Source organism: Homalodisca vitripennis, unplaced genomic scaffold (genome assembly GCF_021130785.1).
Source record: "Homalodisca vitripennis isolate AUS2020 unplaced genomic scaffold, UT_GWSS_2.1 ScUCBcl_3526;HRSCAF=9100, whole genome shotgun sequence".
Lineage (NCBI taxonomy): Eukaryota > Metazoa > Arthropoda > Insecta > Hemiptera > Cicadellidae > Homalodisca > Homalodisca vitripennis.
The window spans coordinates 15,001-34,875 of NW_025779640.1; the positions used below are offsets into that span (position 1 = coordinate 15,001).

The 19,875-nt window shown below is 34.3% G+C and overlaps 1 protein-coding gene across 1 annotated transcript in view; it reads left to right on the forward strand.

The window, feature by feature from the left end:
* LOC124372575 (protein O-mannosyl-transferase 2-like) overlaps positions 1–19,875 on the forward strand; it is a gene marked incomplete at its 3' end in the record, with an annotated part of 39,559 nt that overhangs the window by 4,904 nt on the left and 14,780 nt on the right. Inside the window, 5 exon segments of the mRNA XM_046830977.1 lie at positions 11,359–11,451; positions 12,976–13,060; positions 16,004–16,108; positions 16,544–16,652; positions 17,776–17,884. Of these exon segments, the coding sequence (XP_046686933.1) occupies positions 11,359–11,451; positions 12,976–13,060; positions 16,004–16,108; positions 16,544–16,652; positions 17,776–17,884 (501 nt within the window).

The window sequence follows — 19,875 nt, forward strand, 5'->3', positions numbered from 1 at the left end:
ACCTCTAGTAGGCTCAAAAACTGTTCCTTTTATTCCATACATACAACAGAGATTTACAAAGTTTACTGCATTTTTATCATTCATGCCCAGAAAATTCATGTTAAAATCACCACATATAACACATTGCTTATTTAAACGATTTATGTAACAATATTTTCTCCATGATGTCAAAGAAAATTTCAATATTACCATTACAACTACGATATACAGTTACTAATACAAGCTCAACTACCAAAATTTCAAACACATGCAATTTCACAATCTAGCTCCATACAGAGCCCATTGATGTCATCCATTATTTTAAGACGTGTTGGATCATACCTAGAAAAAATTACTGTACCTCCGTGGATCTTAGAAGTTCGACAATAACTGGTTACATATTTTAAGTCATTGATTGAGTATGTACATATCTCATTATATTCCATCCAGTGTTCAGTAAGACATACAAAAAATCTATAAATTCAATTGAAATATTTTTCCAAAATACTTATTTTATTAGAGAGGCATTGGCAATTATGATGGTAGATTGTGAAATTTGACTTTTCAGAACCATTTTTCAACTTTACATAATCTTTCTTGTTCTTAATATAATTAGTTTGACCATTGATCTTATTTATATTTCCTGACAAGATACTAAAACTATCATTTCTTAAAGTAGGTGTACTAGTGCTCATGAAATCAGTTGATGTTATACGAGGGATATTAGAAAAATAAGGTTCCCTATGCCGCCGAGACAGAATGCGATATGTTGGGAGAATTTTGGCAAACACTGTCTTACTCATCAGCTGTCCCTCTCTCTATCCATACCACTCGCGCCTCGCTACGTCCAACAGTGCCGGCCTAGCTGCCTTCGAAAATGGAGCTCCCTATCGTTGTTACCGCCAGATGCGAAATTCGTGCTGTGATACGTTTTTTAAATGCAAAACAAATTTCACCTATTGAAATTCATCGTCAGTTAATCGAAGTTTATGGGAAAACTGCATATATGTTCAACACGGAAATGGTGTAGAGAATTCAGTGAAGGCCGCATGGAAATTCACGATGAAAACCGAAGTGGACGGCCTTCAGTTTCGTCTTTTGGGACAGGAAGGGCCTGCTTTTGATCGACTTTTTGTCTCGTGGAACAACAGTAAACTCTGACAGATATTGCGACACATTAAGAAAACAGAGACGCACAATCCAGAACCGCCGGAGAGGAAGATTGTCCAGTGGTGTGAGGCTTCTCCGTGACAACGCTCGACCTCATGTCTCACGTCAAACTCAAGAACTGCTGACAAATTTTGGCTGGGCTATTGTGTTGTCCCCATCTCCCCTACAGCCCAGATCTAGCCCCAAGTGATTATCACTTATTCCCAAAATTAAAGGAACATTTGGGTGGGCTTCAGTACCGATGATGAAGTCAAGGAAGAGGTTACTCGATTCTTCAAACGATTGGCGGCAGAATTCTACAACAAGGGGATAGAAAAGTTGGAGCATCGTCTACAAAAGTGATTGGACAGAAACGGTGATTATGTGGAAAATAGCTTAACTTTTAAGTTTTAAATTGATGTATAACATTAAGTAGAAATATAGAGCTGTCTATTTTAAAAAATCATGGGAACCTTATTTTTCTAATACCCCTTGTATATTGACAGTTGTTTCCAGAAAAAGAAAGCTGACTGACTACAGTCAAAGTGAAGTGGCTCCCAGTTAAAAGTGTTCATAAGTGTGTATTTCAACAACAAATATTTACTCACCTGTGCAGCAATTTACCTGGAAATACTGTAAGTCCATTTCACAATAAAACTTAAAGAAAACTAATCAATTCAAGAAATATCATGACAAGAAATAATAAGCTGTAACTCAATGAACATACCTGCAATCAAATCTCAAGCATTTTAAAGAACTTCAGTCTGATGAAATCGTATTAAAAAAGGCTTATTCACACTACAAAGTATTTTCAATGAATTTTACATTTATGTAACCAAGAAACTTTACTAGAATTACTGAATAAATTCAAACCATATGGTGACAAACTGGAAACAGTGCTGATAGTGCTGACAGCGTCACATTCCACACCTGACCTACTGACAGCGGTGTACACAGCCATCAGCAATCAACAGCCTTGATTCTAACCTTGACTCTCTTAAACAATCTGACGACTTGTTCCCTACTTACTAATTTGACATTGTTATATAGTTTCATTAATATATAAATCATCACTCTGACAATCTCCCTATACAAGAGCACTAATATTATCCTTGACAATCTGTGGAATTCTTTGCATTTAAACTTTGAAAATCAGCCAAACTCTCAAGAAAAAAAAAACTGAAATTTTATCATTTTAACCTTACTACTATTTGACCATATACATGTGTATGTGTCAATATATTTCACAAACACAAACAGTCTGTAGAGACTGTGGAATTTAAAATGCCTATATATCCTTGTGGAGTTTGTACAATAGGGGTCAGATATAAAGGAATATTTTGTAATGGCAATTGTAAAACATGGTACCATGCAGACTGTGTCAACCTATCAAGTAAGGAATTGAAAGATCTCTCAAAAAAAGACTCTACAAACTGGATGTGCAAGAAATGCAGCTCCTCACAGATATGTAGTCCGAAAACGCAACTCCCTGTACAAATGGAAATAAATAGCTCTAACTCTTCAATCCAAGAACTTGAACAAAGTATTATGGAACTTAACCCAGAAAATACTGAAGACAACTTACTTGCAGCTGCTAAAATTGGTTCTGCATTGTTAGATGAGAACAATTTTTTAAAATCACAAAATACCAAACTAAGTAGTAAGCTGACCAACATGGAGGCCAAAATTGAAGAATTAGAAAACTGTGAAGAAAAATATATGTTTGCCATGGAAAAACTTCAAGAAAAAAATGCTGAACTGGAATCACAAGGAATCAGGGATAAAGAAAATCTTCTCAAAGTGCAAAGTATTTTTGAAGACCACGACAGAAAGCAAGCAGAACTTCTCAATAAATATGAATTTAAAATAAATGAACTCGATAAGGAAATTATAAATTTGAAAAGAAAACTCTCAAATAGGCAAAACTTAAGTTATAAAGAGGAAAAGTTGATGAAAAACGCTGAATCCCAAACAGAACATAACACCAACTCAATAAATTCGACCCTTCCTCTCTTTTCCACAGAAATAGGACTTCTAAGGAAAAATCAGAATTTATTTGAAGAAAAACTCAAAATTTTGGAAGCAGAGGTGAAAAATCTGGCAGACAAGGAGGACAAAACATTAGTAAAAAACAGTGGGAAAACAAGGAATTCTACACCTTGCCGTACCCCTCTTAAAAAACCTTTTGGGGGAACAAATAATGCTAAGAAAATCCAAAACAAATTTAGTATTTCCTTACAAGTTCAAAAAATGAAAACCTCAAAACCCAACCCCACAATCTATACAACCATGTATGATACCAGCATATCTACTCAACAGAGCTCGGAAACCAATAAGGAATCCATGCCTTTGATCTCTAATAACACTAATAAGATAGACAAACTCCCCCCAACTTCTGCTAAACTCCGAGACAAAAATGAAAGCATAGAAGAATTTTTTAATAAAAATCTAGCCAGTAAAATCACATCTAACCAAACTCAGCCTGGGAAAACCCGTCAATATCCAACAATAAAACTCTCGACTAATGCAACAACAGGGAGAATCAGACAAACTCCGTCAAAAAAACTGCACAACCAAAGTCAAACTCCAACTGAAGAACTGTCCAATACTACCGAATATGACAATTATGACAGTGACTCCAGCAACATTGCAGGATCACCTTTTTTATCACCAAATAAACTTGTTAATGTCCATCCAAACTCTCATTTTTTAGAAGAGAATCATCAAAAAAAGAAAAGATACAAAACAAAAATATTCTGGAACAAAATATTAGTGTAGCACAGCAGAGAGATCCAGGATCATCACACAAAAATATTTTTAAAAATCCATCAAGTCTCCTCATTCTGCATCAAAACACACAAGAAATTTCAAATAAAATTAATAGACTTCAACATCTAGTTCAAAAAATTAAGCCAAACGTACTGATTCTGACAGAGCATGGTCTTAAACGAGACCAAATAGAAAACACCGTAATCACAGGATACTATCTCAAGGCCCACTTCTGTAGAACAGAACATAGGAAAGGTGGGGTTGCTATCTATGTTGACAAAAACCTTGTGAGGCATACAGAAGAACTTATTGTTGTCCAGTTCTGCAGAGAGATTTAAACGCTTGAGGCTGCTCTGATCAAAATCAGGCTTAAACAATCAGTTATCCACATTCTTGGTACATACAGATCTCCTAACGGAGATTTTGATTTAGCGCTAGAAACAGTGTCTAATATAATCACTAATACAAGAATAGACTACTATCCTCTGGTCATAATGGGGGACATAAACGTTGACATTTTAAATCCTGACAGAAGAAGTACTTTATTAGATGAGACTCTGGCCTCTCATAACAGCAAGAGGGTACAACTTCCAGCGACCAGAATTACCCCAACTACACAATCCTCTATCGACTGGATTTGTTCTAATATTGACACTGAGAAGCTTGACACAAAGGTTATCCATGCTGGCATCTCAGACCATACTGCCCAAAGCTGTGAGGTCAACTTCGCAGTAATACAGGATAATCCACTCAGAATGAGTCGCTGCCTCAGAAGAAAAAATCTTCAAGAGCTCAAATGCATACTTGGGGAAGAGAACTGGTCAAACATTCTGCAAACTGAAGATGCTGACGAAGCTTTTGAAAGATTGAGCTCTACTCTACGACTTGCCATGGATGCAGCATGCCCTCAGAGGAAATTTAAAACACGCCATAAACTAAAACCTAAATATTTTGCTGACCAAGAAGCCAATAGACTAAAGGACAGATACCTGATAGCCCTTAGTAAATATGAAATGACAGGATCTATTGATGACAAGGAAGAGTCAATAAGATGTAAAAAAAACTATGACCTACGACTGAAACTCCTCAGAAAACAAGCGGCATCAGACCACATTGCCCGTGCCGACAATAAATCCAAGGCTATGTGGGAAGTTATAAACACAACATGGTCCAAGAAAGGAAAGTCAGTGAACGAAATAAAGCTAGAAGTTAATGGAAAAATCATTGACAACTCTGTAGAAGTAGCAGACCATCTAAACTCTCACTTTTTACACATAGCTGAAAAAACGTTAGAAAAAAATAATGGAATAATAAGAACTTTTTTACCACCTGTACAGCCAACACTTCAACAGCTCATAAACCTTCGAGAAACAAATGAAAATGAAGTCAGAACAATCATTAACAACCTCAAATCAAAAAACTCATCAGGTTTAGATGAGATTTCTTCAAAAAATACTCAAATTTTGCCCTGAAGAACTTGCACTGCCCCTCGTCGACATATTCAATAAGTCTTTCAGAAGTGGTAAATTTCCTTCAGCTCTAAAACTATCAAAAGTGTATCCAAAATATAAAAATGGAAGCTACTTAGATCCCAGTAATTATAGACCTATCTCTCTTGTATCCACTTTCTCAAAACTGTGCGAAAGAATTGTTCTCAGAAGGCTACTGGACCACTGCGAAAAACATAATCTACTGACAAACTGTCAACATGGCTTTACTAAAGGCAGGTCTACCACCACTGCAATAATAAAAATGGTAGAGTCTCTTATAGATAGTATTGAAGAAGGGAATTTAACTACTGGAATTTTCCTAGACTTTAGTAAAGCGTTTGACTGTCTTAGCCATGATCTCATCATCCGGAAACTGGAAAACTTAGGAGTAGCAGGAACAGCTAAAAATTGGTTCCAAAGTTACCTTGGAGGACGAAAACAACTGGTTGAGCTAAGCAAAACAGAAAATGGAATATCCAATTATGTAAGATCTAGTCTCCTACCTGTAAACCGAGGTGTCCCCCAAGGATCTGTTCTTGGACCAGTACTCTTCATCCTTTTCACTAACGACTTACCTCAATACATTGGTGATGCATGCTTAACCTTGATGTATGCTGACGACACAACCTTGATGTTTAGTGAAACCTCAACTGAAAATATGGCAATCACATCCTACCTATCCCTCAACATGACCTATCAGTACTGTCATAACAATGACTTAGCAGTAAACACTACCAAAACTGCCCAAATAGCTTTTGGAAGGAGATCTGAATGTGTGCCATGTATACCAGATGTTGCAATGAATGACGAAGTCAAGTTTTTGGGCATAACTCTGGATAAAAACTTATCCTGGGCCTCTCATGTAGACAAACTCTGTGGGAAGTTAAGTTCCAGCCTCTATGCAATTAAAAACATCAAAGCTTCTACTGATGAAATAACTACAAGAGCTGCTTATTTCGCTTTGTTTGAGGCTCACATAAGATATGGTTTAGTAGCATGGGGAGGAACATCAGCTGGTCAGATTCAAAGGGTTCTCAAAAAACAAAAAACCGCAGTCAGAACACTTGCAGGACTGCAACCACCAAACAGCTGTAGAGAAGCCTTTAGAACCCATAAGATCCTCACTATCGTATCACTATACATTCAAGAAACTGTGATGCATGCAGTAAGAGAGGGCCTACCAAAGCGGGGTGAAGTTCATCAGTACAACCTCAGAGACACTACTTTGTATGACCTTCCAGCCCACCGACTGTCACAGTTCGAAAAGAAGCCTACATACATCGGGAGGAAGCTTCACAACCACCTGCCATCAGAGCTGAGAGACAAAGGAGAGAATGAACTCAAACCAGCACTACACAAATGGCTTGCTGACCGCCCCTTCTACTCCATAGAAGAATTTTTTCAAAGAGTATTTGACATTTAAATTTTACAATGTAACCTTTTATATCATTACAAAACTTTATATTTTGTAAAAAAAAAAAAAAAAACACTTGTAGTGTTTACTATGACGCTAATACTGTTCTCAATGAGCATGTTAATAAAGAATTTTTGTCTATTGTCTATTGTCTATTGTCTATTGTCAGAAGGCTGTAGTTTTCCAACAGAGATTTGGTTCCTGGAGCAGGCGGCTGGTCTTCCTTCGGTCCCTGAGAACGTTTTATACTCATCTGTGAAGATGCTACTGTCTCAGCTATCATATTAGATAACCATCTCTTTAAGGTGTTGTCTGTGTCGTGTATGTAACTGTCTCACCGCATCACTTGCCCTAACCAACGAAACATTGCTGAACTGTTCACTGAGTTCCTTAAGACGCTTAATGGTTTTTACCACTTCATTGTTGACGCAGGACCAATTTGCCAAGTCGTATCTAATAGGTAGGTCTACTAAAACCACATTATTGTCCTTTGTTTCATTAAGAGTTTTATGTAAAATCTCAAGAAAGTTGTCCGCTTCATTTTTTGCCACATCATTACTTCCGCAAACCACAACTAAAGTGTCACTTTTACTAAGGTTATCTTCTTTTACATTTATTACTTTAAGTATATCTTCAGTAAGGCCACCAGGTCTTACAAAACCTACTGCCTCATGTGTTCCCTGCACTGCATTCAGATGCCATGATGCTAAATCACGACCATGGCTATCAGCATAGATGAGTAAATTTCTTTTATCAGTAGATTTAGCAACAGAATGAGCAGTGTTAATTTTTTCTTCTACTTCGTCAGCCGAATCCTCATCAACACTGTCGTCAACATCCTCAAGTATTTCATAGCGATTGTTTATATATCAACATCTTCATGCACTGTTTGATGTTTCAGAAGGCTATGTGTTTGAATTTTTCCTTTTTTTACTTTGTAAATTCGGTGTAGAGTGTGTTACTGGGCTTAATTGTTTATCCTTCTTGCCTTTTATTAATGGCCAGACAGGTTTCTTAATATTACTGAATTGAGTTCGTTAATTTTTTTCTCTAACATTATTATAGTTTCCTCTTTCTTTAAGACTAAAGTTTCAAGTTGTGCCTTATGCATTTTCAATTCTCGTATCTCCTCATTTGCTTGATTGAGATCATCATTTAGAGATTTTATAATTTCATTTTGAGTATCAAGCTCTTGGCTTATCACAGCATTTAATTCTTCATTTTCTTGTTATATTCCCAAAGTAACACCATAAGACATGCAGGAATCACATGTCCATTTTACAGTGCCTTTATATATTCCTTTTAATTCATCATTGGTCAGTGAGGTACACTGTGAGTGATACCATTTACAGCATCTCCCTTTGCATAAAATTGCTTTATATTTTCCAACATTTATAGTACACTTTCCTCATTATGAACAGTGAAATTAATAGTTTTTATCAGTACCACACTATAGTGAAATTCCCTATAGTTAAAAATTTTTAAACAGCAATCCTTATAATTTATTTGTTGTAATTAAAATTAAAACATAACTTATTTTCAGTATAGAAACATTTTATTTTAGTCTTTAATAATTATGGTATAAGTTATGTCTAAAACCTTTCTTAATATTCAATAAAGTTTAATCAGTCAATCATTCATTACTATTGGGTACAACAGTTGAAGATATAATTGGGCTATAGTAGCTGGCCTTGAGCTGTTCTTCCAGCTCTATTCAAGTGTCCAGTCAGCTAAGTCAACGATAAGATAAACTGCAACAATAGAGTTATACTACTGTCAGACAGCATGAATATACTGGTTACTGCTAATGTCAGATATGACGTGTCTCTTTCCTGTTAATCAATATTTCTCATTAAAAGAGAAAATGGTTTAAACAATGTCCACTTTGTGTTTATTGTGCCAAATTATGTGATTAAGCGCTCAGATTAATAATGTTTTATTAAAAAGTTCAGTTTTAATAGTGTTTCAATAAATATACAATTGTAACAAAAACATGTGCTTTTGCCAGTCTAGAAGTAAGTACTTTTTAGTGATTAAATTTAATGCTTATTAATAGAGAGAGAATAATGTTTCTTGTCTTAGTGAATATTTAATACTTATCACAGAACTTTAAACTTCACCAATGTCAGCCTAGGGTGGTTTTAATAGTGTTTCAATAAATATACAATTGTAACAAAAACATGTGCTGTTCTAGTCTAGAAGTAAGTACTTTTTAGTGATTAAATTTAATGCTAATTAATAGAGAGAGAATAATGTTTCTTGTCTTAGTGAATATACTTATCACAGAACTTTAAACTTCACCAATGTCAGCCTAGGGTGGTTTTAATAGTGTTTCAATAAATATACAATTGTAACAAAAACATGTGCTTTTCTAGTCTAGAAGTAAGTAGTTTTTAGTGATTAAATTTAATGCTAATTAATAGAGAGAGAATAATGTTTCTTGTCTTAGTGAATATTTAATACTTATCACAGAACTTTAAACTTCACCAATGTTAGCCCAGGGTGGTTAATTATGTATAAAATATAAGAAATCAGAGCACACGGTAAAAAAACTTCAAATCACTGAACTTGACTAAATTTAACTTTTCATTATCAATGTATCTAAAATATTAAATTAAACAATTAATGTACTGTTATAAATAATAAAGGAACCATAACCAATAACCAAACAATAAAATTAAAACAGATGACAGGAGAACTGCCAAAGAAAACGTAACAACAGAACAAACATCTTAAAATCGAAAATGACACAGTAAATCTTCTTTTAGTGTTATTTTCTAAAGTCAACTATCTTTTACTATTTAAAAAAAGTTACTCATGGAACAAATTATGTTTAGAGTATGAAAATGTGTGTACAGTTAATGCAGATGATTTATAGTTATTTTCCGACTTAATTACCATGTGTTTATTATATAAATGGATATAATTCAATATTGTTTGATAATTTCAATAACTGGGTCCACTTATTGTACTCTGCCCCATTTTATTGCTTGATCTTGAATTTTTTGCCAAAAACATTAATGTAACGATGCCATAGCCTCAATGTCCGCCATACATCGCTCCATATGGCTTTTAAAAATTGTATACATTTTATTTTATGCCGTTGTTTTACAAGCACAGATGACATTAAAAGTGCATCACTGAAAGAGCTAAAGGCTATCCCAAAGATCGAGTTTACAAGTGTTTAGAGAATTGGAAGAAGTGCTGGCACAAGTGCATAATATCTAATGGAAACTATTTTGAAGGTGACAATATTAATGCTGACAAATAAATATTTTTTCAAAAGAAGAAAATTAGGGTTACTTTTTCAATATACCCTACATTAGACATTTGAAACATGTTTGTAGTGTCGTCTCCAAAAGTGCGTAGTACAATTTACTAAATTAAAACACCTTTATTTAACAGTTTTATTTTTTTCTATGTCTCCTATGTAAAAAACAATAAAAGTGTTAGTTAATCATTCTTCATCATCATCATCAGACATTTTCGCTATCACGGGTCGTCGTACACAGCCTCCTCCACTTTTGTCTGTCATTCCAGGTCTCCTCTTCCTCCACCTGTATTTTCTGTAGTCCCCTTCTCTCTATGTCTTTCCACACTTGGTCCTTCCATCTTCCTCTTGGTCTTCTTCCTCCTTCCTCCTTTTCTCCAGTGCTATTCTAGGCATTCTATTATCTCCCATCCTCTTCACATGCCCCATCCACTGTATTCTTCTTCTTTCCATTGTCTCTTGCAGTGAAACTACCTTCAATCTTTCTCTGGTTTATTTCGTTCCTTATTCTATCTCTTCTTGTAGTCTTCTCTATCCCTCTTAAAAATCTCATTTCTGCAGCTTCCAATCTGCTTAAATCATTTTTAGTCCACTTCCACGTCTCTGCTCCATATAATAAAATTGGTTGGAAATAAGATTTATACATCAATACTTTTGATTCTTTCCCAATGTTCCAACTCCACACAATCTTCTTCACCATATTGAAAAAACTTTCCACTCTTCCATATTCTGTTTCCTATCTCTTCTCTTATTGTGCCCCTATCTGTTATGATACTTCCTAAATAACAGAATTCCTTCACCTTTTCAAGTCTTTTTCCTTCAACTTACATGTCTTTGTTATTTCCTTCCTTTCTCTCTACTTTCATTACTTTACATTTTTGTATGTTCATCTCTAAACCATATTTCTTCGCCACTTTTGCCCATTTGTTCAACTCTCGTTCTAACTCTTCTTCCCTATTTTCCCATATCATTATATCATCCGCATATGCTATTGTCTTAAGCTCTTCTGCTCCTCTGTTTCCTTGTACTTCTAGAATAATTTCATCCTGATGAAGTTAATCATTCTTGTTAATCTAAAACATGTTGCTCATCACAGACATGACACATCCTGAATACAATATGAGTGTTGTCAAGTGTTTTTTATTTCTTTTTAATTTTGATCTATTTTAGATACAGTAACTTGAAGTTATATGTAGATATATGTATTTAATGAAGCATATTTGTAATATTAACACATGTACCTAATATGCATTTTATTAACTTCACTGAACCTTCTTATTTTTCAGTTCTACTAAGAATTGGTGGCTGATGTTTTCTGCTGTTGTGTGTTTTTCATTTGCCAGTCGATTTTACCAGGTTGCAACTCCCGACCATGTATGGTGAGTACTTTAAAAAAAAATTTAATTAAGTCAAGATTTACTTTATGGAGTAATATCAATCCAGCGAGAATCAAAAAGAACACATTTAATGGCTATTACAAGAGGAATCAGAATATTCAATATTCGATACTAATTTATTTATACAAATTATTAATTAAACACGTACAGGCTTACATACTGTCCTCATGGTTACATTTACCGCAAATGTTTGTATAACTTCACTGAACTTCACCCTCAGAACCCACCACCTGTTTAAAATTTCTTATATATACAGGGTGTTTGAAAAGTATGGGTACGGCTTAATATTTTAAAAACCATAGGAGATAACATCTATAAACTTTGCACAGTGTCATATGGCTATGTAAACTATTTTTCCTTGCTATTACCATGACATGCCAACCATGGGGGGACGGCCCACAGAGGAAAACATGGAAAGCTTAAAATTGAAGCATGGGTCGAGTGATACCTCATTTGAAAGAGCTCACTTAGTAGAGTTGAATGCCGCAAACCGCATCTCAAAAGGTTTATCCAATCAGAAATGGCGGGTTGTTTTAGGTACACATTGTGAAGTACATTATGCGCTGCCATTTCTGACTGGATCGTCGTATTCTGATGCGGTTGGCGGCGTTTCACTCTACTAACCAAGGTGTTTTCACTGACTTTTTTTAAATTAGCAAATTATGTCATAAATTTATAACACAATAAATAAAACTAAAAAACATCGGTATTTATTGTGTTTTGAGATGCGGTTTGCGGCATTCAACTCTACTAAGTGAGCTCTTTCAAATGAGGTATCACTCGACCCATGCTTCAATTTAAGCTTTCCATGTTTTCCTCTGTGGGCCGTCCCCCCATGGTTGGCATGTCATGGTAATAGCAAGGAAAAATAGTTTACATAGCCATATGACACTGTGCAAAGTTTATAGATGTTATCTCCTATGGTTTTTAAAATATTAAGCCGTACCCATACTTTTCAAACACCCTGTATATATATATATGTATGTGTGTGTGTGTGTGTGTGTGTGTGTGTGTGTGCTATATGACATGGCTTGTGAAAAAAAAAATTAAATAATTAAAAATAATTTTTTTTTTTACTTATATTTTAAAATTAATATTAGTATTTAGTTTTATTGTAGTGACGCTATTCTTTGTACCTTGTACATATTACAGAATAAAGTAGTTTGACTATTGACTATTGACTATAAAACGATAATTGTCCCGAAAAAGCTGCTTCATTCTATCAGTCTTTTTCGCCAAAACGGCCAGTGTCTGTGTAGAAGTTATGCCGAGTTAATATTGTAATTCATGCCTAGGTACATATATAATTTAATAAATAATAAGCTGTTGTTTAACTTTAAACTATGGTTAAGAAAATATAAATGCCTGTGAAATAGTACTAACCATTGTTTTAAAATGTTAGATTATAATTGACACTAACTCTAAACGTAATGTTTATGAAATAAAGATGATTGAATATGACTATGACACTAATTACTGAATTAATAGTACTGTAATTTTTTCCAGTTGGGATGAAACTCATTTTGGAAAAATGGGAAGCTGGTACATAAAAAGGACGTTTTTCTTTGATGTGCATCCACCTCTGGGAAAGGTATATTTATTTATAACTTATTTACAACTGGTAACGCATGTGGTTGGGGCAATTGATGGATTGCATTATGCCGCTGAGGCGTTTTGCGATTTGTCAAAGACCTTTGACTGTGTTAACCACACTATTCTAATTGAAAAACTTAAGTACTACGGTATCGGTGAGTGGTACAATAGTTGCAATGTTATCTTTCCAAAAATAAACAAACCGTAATTATTAATAAATCTGCAGGTCATAGCCCATATAAACTTGTTGAACATATAGTACCACAGGGTTCAATTCTGGGACCTCCTCCTTTTTTCTAATATATGTAAATGACTTGCCTGCTGTTCTACAACACTGTAAACTTGTTATGTATACAGATAATACCACCACAATCGTAACTCAAAAAAAATTTCCCTCAGACAGCAACTGTGGAACAATCTATCATTAATGGAAAATTGGTTCAAAGCAAATGGGTTATTACTGAATTGTAATAAAACACAACTAATGAACTTCTACTCAAACTACAGTAATAGTGCTAAATGTAATAGTGATTTTCTAAATAATATTTAACACTCTAAGAATAGTGTATTAACGCTTATGTCTATTCTAGAACAAATTATGGCATAATATTCTGGGGTGATTCAGTGGAATATAAGTTACTGTTTGTATTGCAGAAAAAATGCAGACAAGCCCTGGTTAAAAATAGACACTTACATAACACCTTGTAAACCTGTTTTCAAAGACTTAAATATATTGAGAGCTCTAATCCGTTTATATTTTCCAGTCACTTCTGAAGGACTGGAAAAATCCGTCATTTTACAGATAGGAAAATCACTTTCACAGCTATAATACGAGGGCCATCCGGAAAGTAGTACCCGTTTGTGAAATAAAGACACAGAAGTAAATATTAACAAATATAAACATTTTTATTGAAAAGAGCATACCTTAAACTACATCTCCACATAATCTCCAAGCAAATTTAAGCATTTGTCATAACGTGTGACGAGTTTTTGTATTCCAGCGTCATATTCCTCCGCCGCCAGCCGATTGAAATACGTAGTCACGCCTTCTTTAAGTTCTTCATCGCTGTCAAATCTTTTTCCCGCCAAAAACTCTTTAAGTTTTGTAAAGAGATGAAAATCTGAAGGGGCCAAGTCCGGGCTATACGGTGGATGGGTCGGAAAAATTTCCCAATTGAATTGCTGCAGAAGTTGTTGTGTTATCCCCGCTGCATGAGGCCTGGCATTGTCATGGAGGAGAATGACGCCATCAGACAATAGACCTCTCCGTCGATTTTGTATTGCCCGCCGTAATTTCTTTAATGTTTCACAATACGCATTAGCGTTAATAGTGTCTCCACGGGCCATAAAGTCAATAAGCAGTACACCACGTCGATCCCAGAAAATGGTTGCCATAAGTTTCCTGGTGGACAGAACAGTCTTGAATTTTTTTGGTTTCTTTGGTGAATGAGTATGATGCCACTCCATTGACTGTCGTTTACTCTCAGGTGAAGCATAACAAACCCACGTTTCATCACCAGTAACTATGCGATTCAAGAACGTGTCTGCTTCATCAGAATAACGTTCCAAAAATGTGAAATGCAGCAGCCATACGCTTGGTTTTGTGCTCATCTGTAAGCATGCGAGGGACCCACCTTGCACAAATTTTTGAATAATGCAGATGGTCTTTGACAGTTTCATGAGCATTTGTTCGAGAATCATTAGGGAAATGTTCACAGATGTCATCAATTGTGACGCGCCGATCGTTCCTCACGAATTCGTCTACTGACCTCAGCAGTTGATCTGTAATGACAGATGGTCTCCCTGAACGCTCATCGTCGTGTGTGTTCCCCCTCCCCAAGTTGAAATTACGACACCAGCGCCGAACAGATGACTCTTCTTCCATCACATTGTCTCCATACACTTCCTTTAATTGGCGATGAAATATCACAAGGTCGAACGTTTCTTACGTTGAGAAATTTTATTACAGCCCTCACTTCACAACTGGCGGCGTTTTCAATTTTTTTAAACATTATGAACTGCCACAGAAACAACACAGGCAATGCTAGCGCCACGGAACTTGTAACAGAGAAGGCAGACAAGCCACTGAAGCGATCTGACCTTGACCGGCGGCTACTCGCATCGTCAGCGCCTCACGCGGCGGGAAACGGGTACTACTTTCCGGATGGCCCTCGTATATGTACTAACTCTTTACAATATCCAATTCGCAGAACTCGTCAATTTGAGAAAATTCTCCAATATGCTACTTAAGGCTATATAAAAAAACTGCCTGAGCATTTTAAATAATTGCAGAAATTTTAAACTTTGAATTTATAAATGTTGACAAATATTTCCAAAACCTGTAATTTTGAATTTTAATAATGTGTTTATGTAGATTACTTGGTGATCATTGTACATATTAACTGAGTTGATGTGTACATTATTTTTATTTTATTTTGTTTGTGATAATGCACCTGTTTGCCTATTGTAAAATCATACTATGTCAAACGTTTTGTGCAATAAATAATTGATTGATTGACTTTCCCACAAGGTTTATATGGTTCAATAAAACTTTCCTGTTATGGTCCACGCTTTTTTTTCTTTTAATGAAATGTTTTAATTTACAATAATGTGAAATTGTATTGCCAAAGGCCATATTAAACCATTAGGGCAATTTATATTTATGTAGTGAGAAGGGAGATTACATCTCGCAATCTGCTTATAGCGTACAAAGAGTTGAGCACACTAAAAAGTAATTATATCCGTGAATAAGACGTTTTTTTAAAGACATTGCTAAACTGGACTAAATAAATCAGACGTAATACAAAAATAAGGAATTGATTTAAGGTTTAACATCAACAAAAATCTTGTAAAGAGCACAGGTACAACCAGTTTTTATCAATTTTAGCATAATATTGGCGACTTTATGCATTATTTTTCACTAATTTTTAAAATTTTTCAGATGTTAATTGCTTTATCTGGCTACCTCACTGGGTACGATGGAAACTTTCCATTTGAAAAACCCGGAGACAAGTATTCTGGGGTAAACTACATCGGCATGAGAGCTGTAAGTTTAACATTTTTCTTTTTCATCACAGTTTTGTGATAACCTACATTAAATATTGTATATCTTAAATCTATTACTGTATCCAATACTATTTGGAATGATATAGAGTATATATTCCTGTTGTTGGTTAAAATATCTCAAGGAGTTTAATTCCAGGAATTGTGTAGCAAGCCTTCAAGCACATTTGATTTCTTTTCAGTATTTTTATTGGTTACTTAAAAAATATGTAACTTATTTGTATTTCATTGTTTGAATATTAAAATTATACACTTTACAGGATAAACTAAAAAAGTTTAGATATATATTAATTATAATTAATCTTTTGAATGAGACACTTCTCATAATCGTACAACCGTTGTGGAAGTTAACATTGTTCTTATGCAGTAAACAATTTGTTTTCTTAATATTGGTGACTGAAACGAGCTATTGATGCAGTTCTGTACATTTCTGGGAGCCTGTATCCCTCCTCTAGGCTTCTTGACTGTCTGGGAGATGACGACTTCACTGGTTGCTGCTTCATTTGCTGCCCTACTCATTCTCTGTGGTAAGTTTTCATTCTGTTGTTCAACAATACTTCATTACGCAACCAATATTCTTTTAACCCAGGTACTGGTGACGATCGCTGCAGCGACGGCCAAACATCACAGCATTTAGTTACTTTATAAAGTAACTAAATGCTTTTTGGCAAAATAATGGTAGCATTCGATAGTGTTTGATAAGTAAATGAATCAATTAGTATGAAGTGTAAGTTTTATCATAAAAATTAAAATTTGTATTAAATAAGTCCATCAAATTACATATTCTCTGAAACTAGAAATATGTATAAATATAAATTTTTAAAAAATATAAGGCACAGATAGTAAAACAGTTGTTTTTTTTTCAGTAATTTTAAAGTTCAGTACATACCAACCTGACATATATACAGGCTGCCTTTCTAAATGCGCGTCCATTGAACTGGCAAAATAACATCTTAAATTCTGAAAACTCACTTAAAGACTTTTTATTCTTAATTTTGTTTTTATATATAACAACAGAGATTTGAGAACTTTAAAAATTTCTTATGGAGTTATAATATATGTCCACTTTAGTATTCATAACCGTGAGTCTAACATCTGAAGTTTTGAAATTTTCACTTGTTTTTTAGTTATTTTTAATTACACAATTTTTTATTCTCAATTTTGTTATGACTACTGTTATCATTAAAATATTACAGATATTTGTATTTTTTTCTCAAGCAAAATATTTTAGTTCTTACACATGTATAAAAAAATGACCACTTTATTTTTTATACATATATGGGAAAAAAGTTAAATTTCGGGAAATCGCAGATAAAGACCATGCTTAGGCTTGTAATTGAGTTCTCTAACTTGTGTCATAAGTTAAATTATAATAGTGCCAAAGTGTAAAGTATAATAGTGTATCAGATTTTAATAATTTTTGCAACAATTCTTCAGAAAATAACCGAGAATATTTGAAATTAAAAAAAAAAACAAAAATTGAAAATTTTTTATATTTTGCCTTACTAAACCTCCTTAAAACAGAGCTTGGTTAAATATTCAAATCCAGAATGTATTATTTAGGATCATGACTTCTGTTTTACTTATAATGTAATTATATGAATAATTGTAAGAATGACACTGTGAATTCTGATAACTGATTAATTACAGATGTGGGAATTTTGACGTTGACACAATATATACTTCTGGATCCAATCTTACTGTTCTTCGTGATGGGCTCTACGTATGGTATGGCAAGGTGTCATAGCGGGCGCAATAAGTAAGTACGGTTTGGTTGTCTCCTGTATTGAAAATAGATTACTTATGGATGTTAATTTTACTGTTTATAATTCAGTGTAATAAAGTTTTTGTTGAAAACTAAGAACCCATTTTTACAATATTAAAATACATTCATAAAAATTTCAGACGGTTCTGTACATGTTACAGAATTTCTGAAACATTCTGTATGTTTGTTCAGATGCAATAAATATATATTAAACTAAATATTATAAATTACTTTAGATTAACATTGCTGTTTTTTTTTCTGAAATCTTATTGTCTGTAGGTATTGAATTTTTTTAACTTTGTTCTAAAAGTATTGGAGAAAAATGTTTAAGTAACTGAAGTAACTAGCTGTTTACCGTGGCTTCACATGCTTTTTGTAACTTTACCCGTGTATGAGCACTTCTGGTTCAAGTGAATTATTATCAATTAATTATCAAGAAAATCTGTCAAAAGTATATGTTTATAGCCATGGTACACATACATGTACTTTATTGTAAAGTGGTCTAACACTCAATCTTTAAGTTCAACAACCAGAAATTGTTTTTAAAGACAGATATAAATCAAAACAGTGCCTTCAAATAGTGTTTGGCTATTTAACATGCATAACTGTCTTGTAATTGCAGTTTATAATGTGCAGGCACTTTGGTAACTTATATTTTGCAGCGCCGCCTGGTAGTGAGTTACATCAATAGGCATAGCATATAAACCTTAAACTTGAAAAAATACATATTACATATAAATTTTCATAATGATCGGTGAAATAGTTTCTGGGTCTATAAAGGACATACAGACAAACATTCATATGTGTATATATATATATACAGGGGTGCTGAAAAGTCCCGGGACGGTCTAATAACTTTTGAACTAATTACAATATAAGAACCAAAATTTACATCAAGCTTTTGCTCATATAAAACTATTATTTTATGTATTTCACCATGATATCCTGCTTATGGGGGACGTCCCGCCAGGGGTTGGTGAAAATTCTTAAATAGAAGCATAGGTCGAGTCGTACATCAAATTAAAGCTCTTTTAATTAGAAACATTTTGGCGAAAATCGGACGTAAAACAGTTGACGCATTACAAAATGGCGGACACTCAAAGATTATAAAATACAGAATTTTTCAAATGCAAACATTCTGGTTATTAGAGAAAACTGAGACACTTAATCTTTTATTTTACTTCTTTTACTTCAAATCACTTACCAAAACAGTTAATAACAAATGTTCAAAGTGTTTGCCTTCAGTTTGCTGACAATATCCCAATCGATTGTAGAACGCTGATATCGCATTGTTTAAAGCTTGGACAGGAACACCCTGAGCTTCTCTTACAATACGGTTTCTCAACTCATCCAAATTTTGAGGTTTTGTTTTAAACACTTTTTCTTTGAGGTAGCCCCAAAAGAAGTAGTCTAAAGGGGACAAATCTGGAGAACGGGCAGGCCATTCTATTGTTCCCCTTCTACCAATCCACTTATGTGGAAAGACATTGTCTAAAAAATGTCTTACATGTACGCCATAATGAGGAGGGGCTCCATCTTGCTGAAACCAGATATTTTCATTAAACAGATGCCTTACCTCATCACATGATCTAATATGGTCACCAAACCCGCGCATCATTAATAAAGTTATTCTTTCTCTCTCGGAAAGCGCCATAGCAAAATAAACTAGCACTACTGAAAACTACTTGCAAAATTAGGGCTTGAAGACTTCTAAGTGACTGAGTTGATAAAACAACTGTATCTGTCAGCTGGCAATTTTATTGTTGTCTTTTTGGTCTTGTTTGCTCCAGCTGATTACCTTCCAGATAAGGAAGGTAATATCTTACCTGCTGATAAGGAATTTCCGGATAAACAATGCGATATCAGCGTTCTACAATCGATTGGGATATTGTCAGCAAACTGAAGGCAAACACTTTGAACATTTGTTATAACTGTTTTGGTAAGTGATTTGAAGTAAAAGAAGTAAAATAAAAGATTAAGTGTCT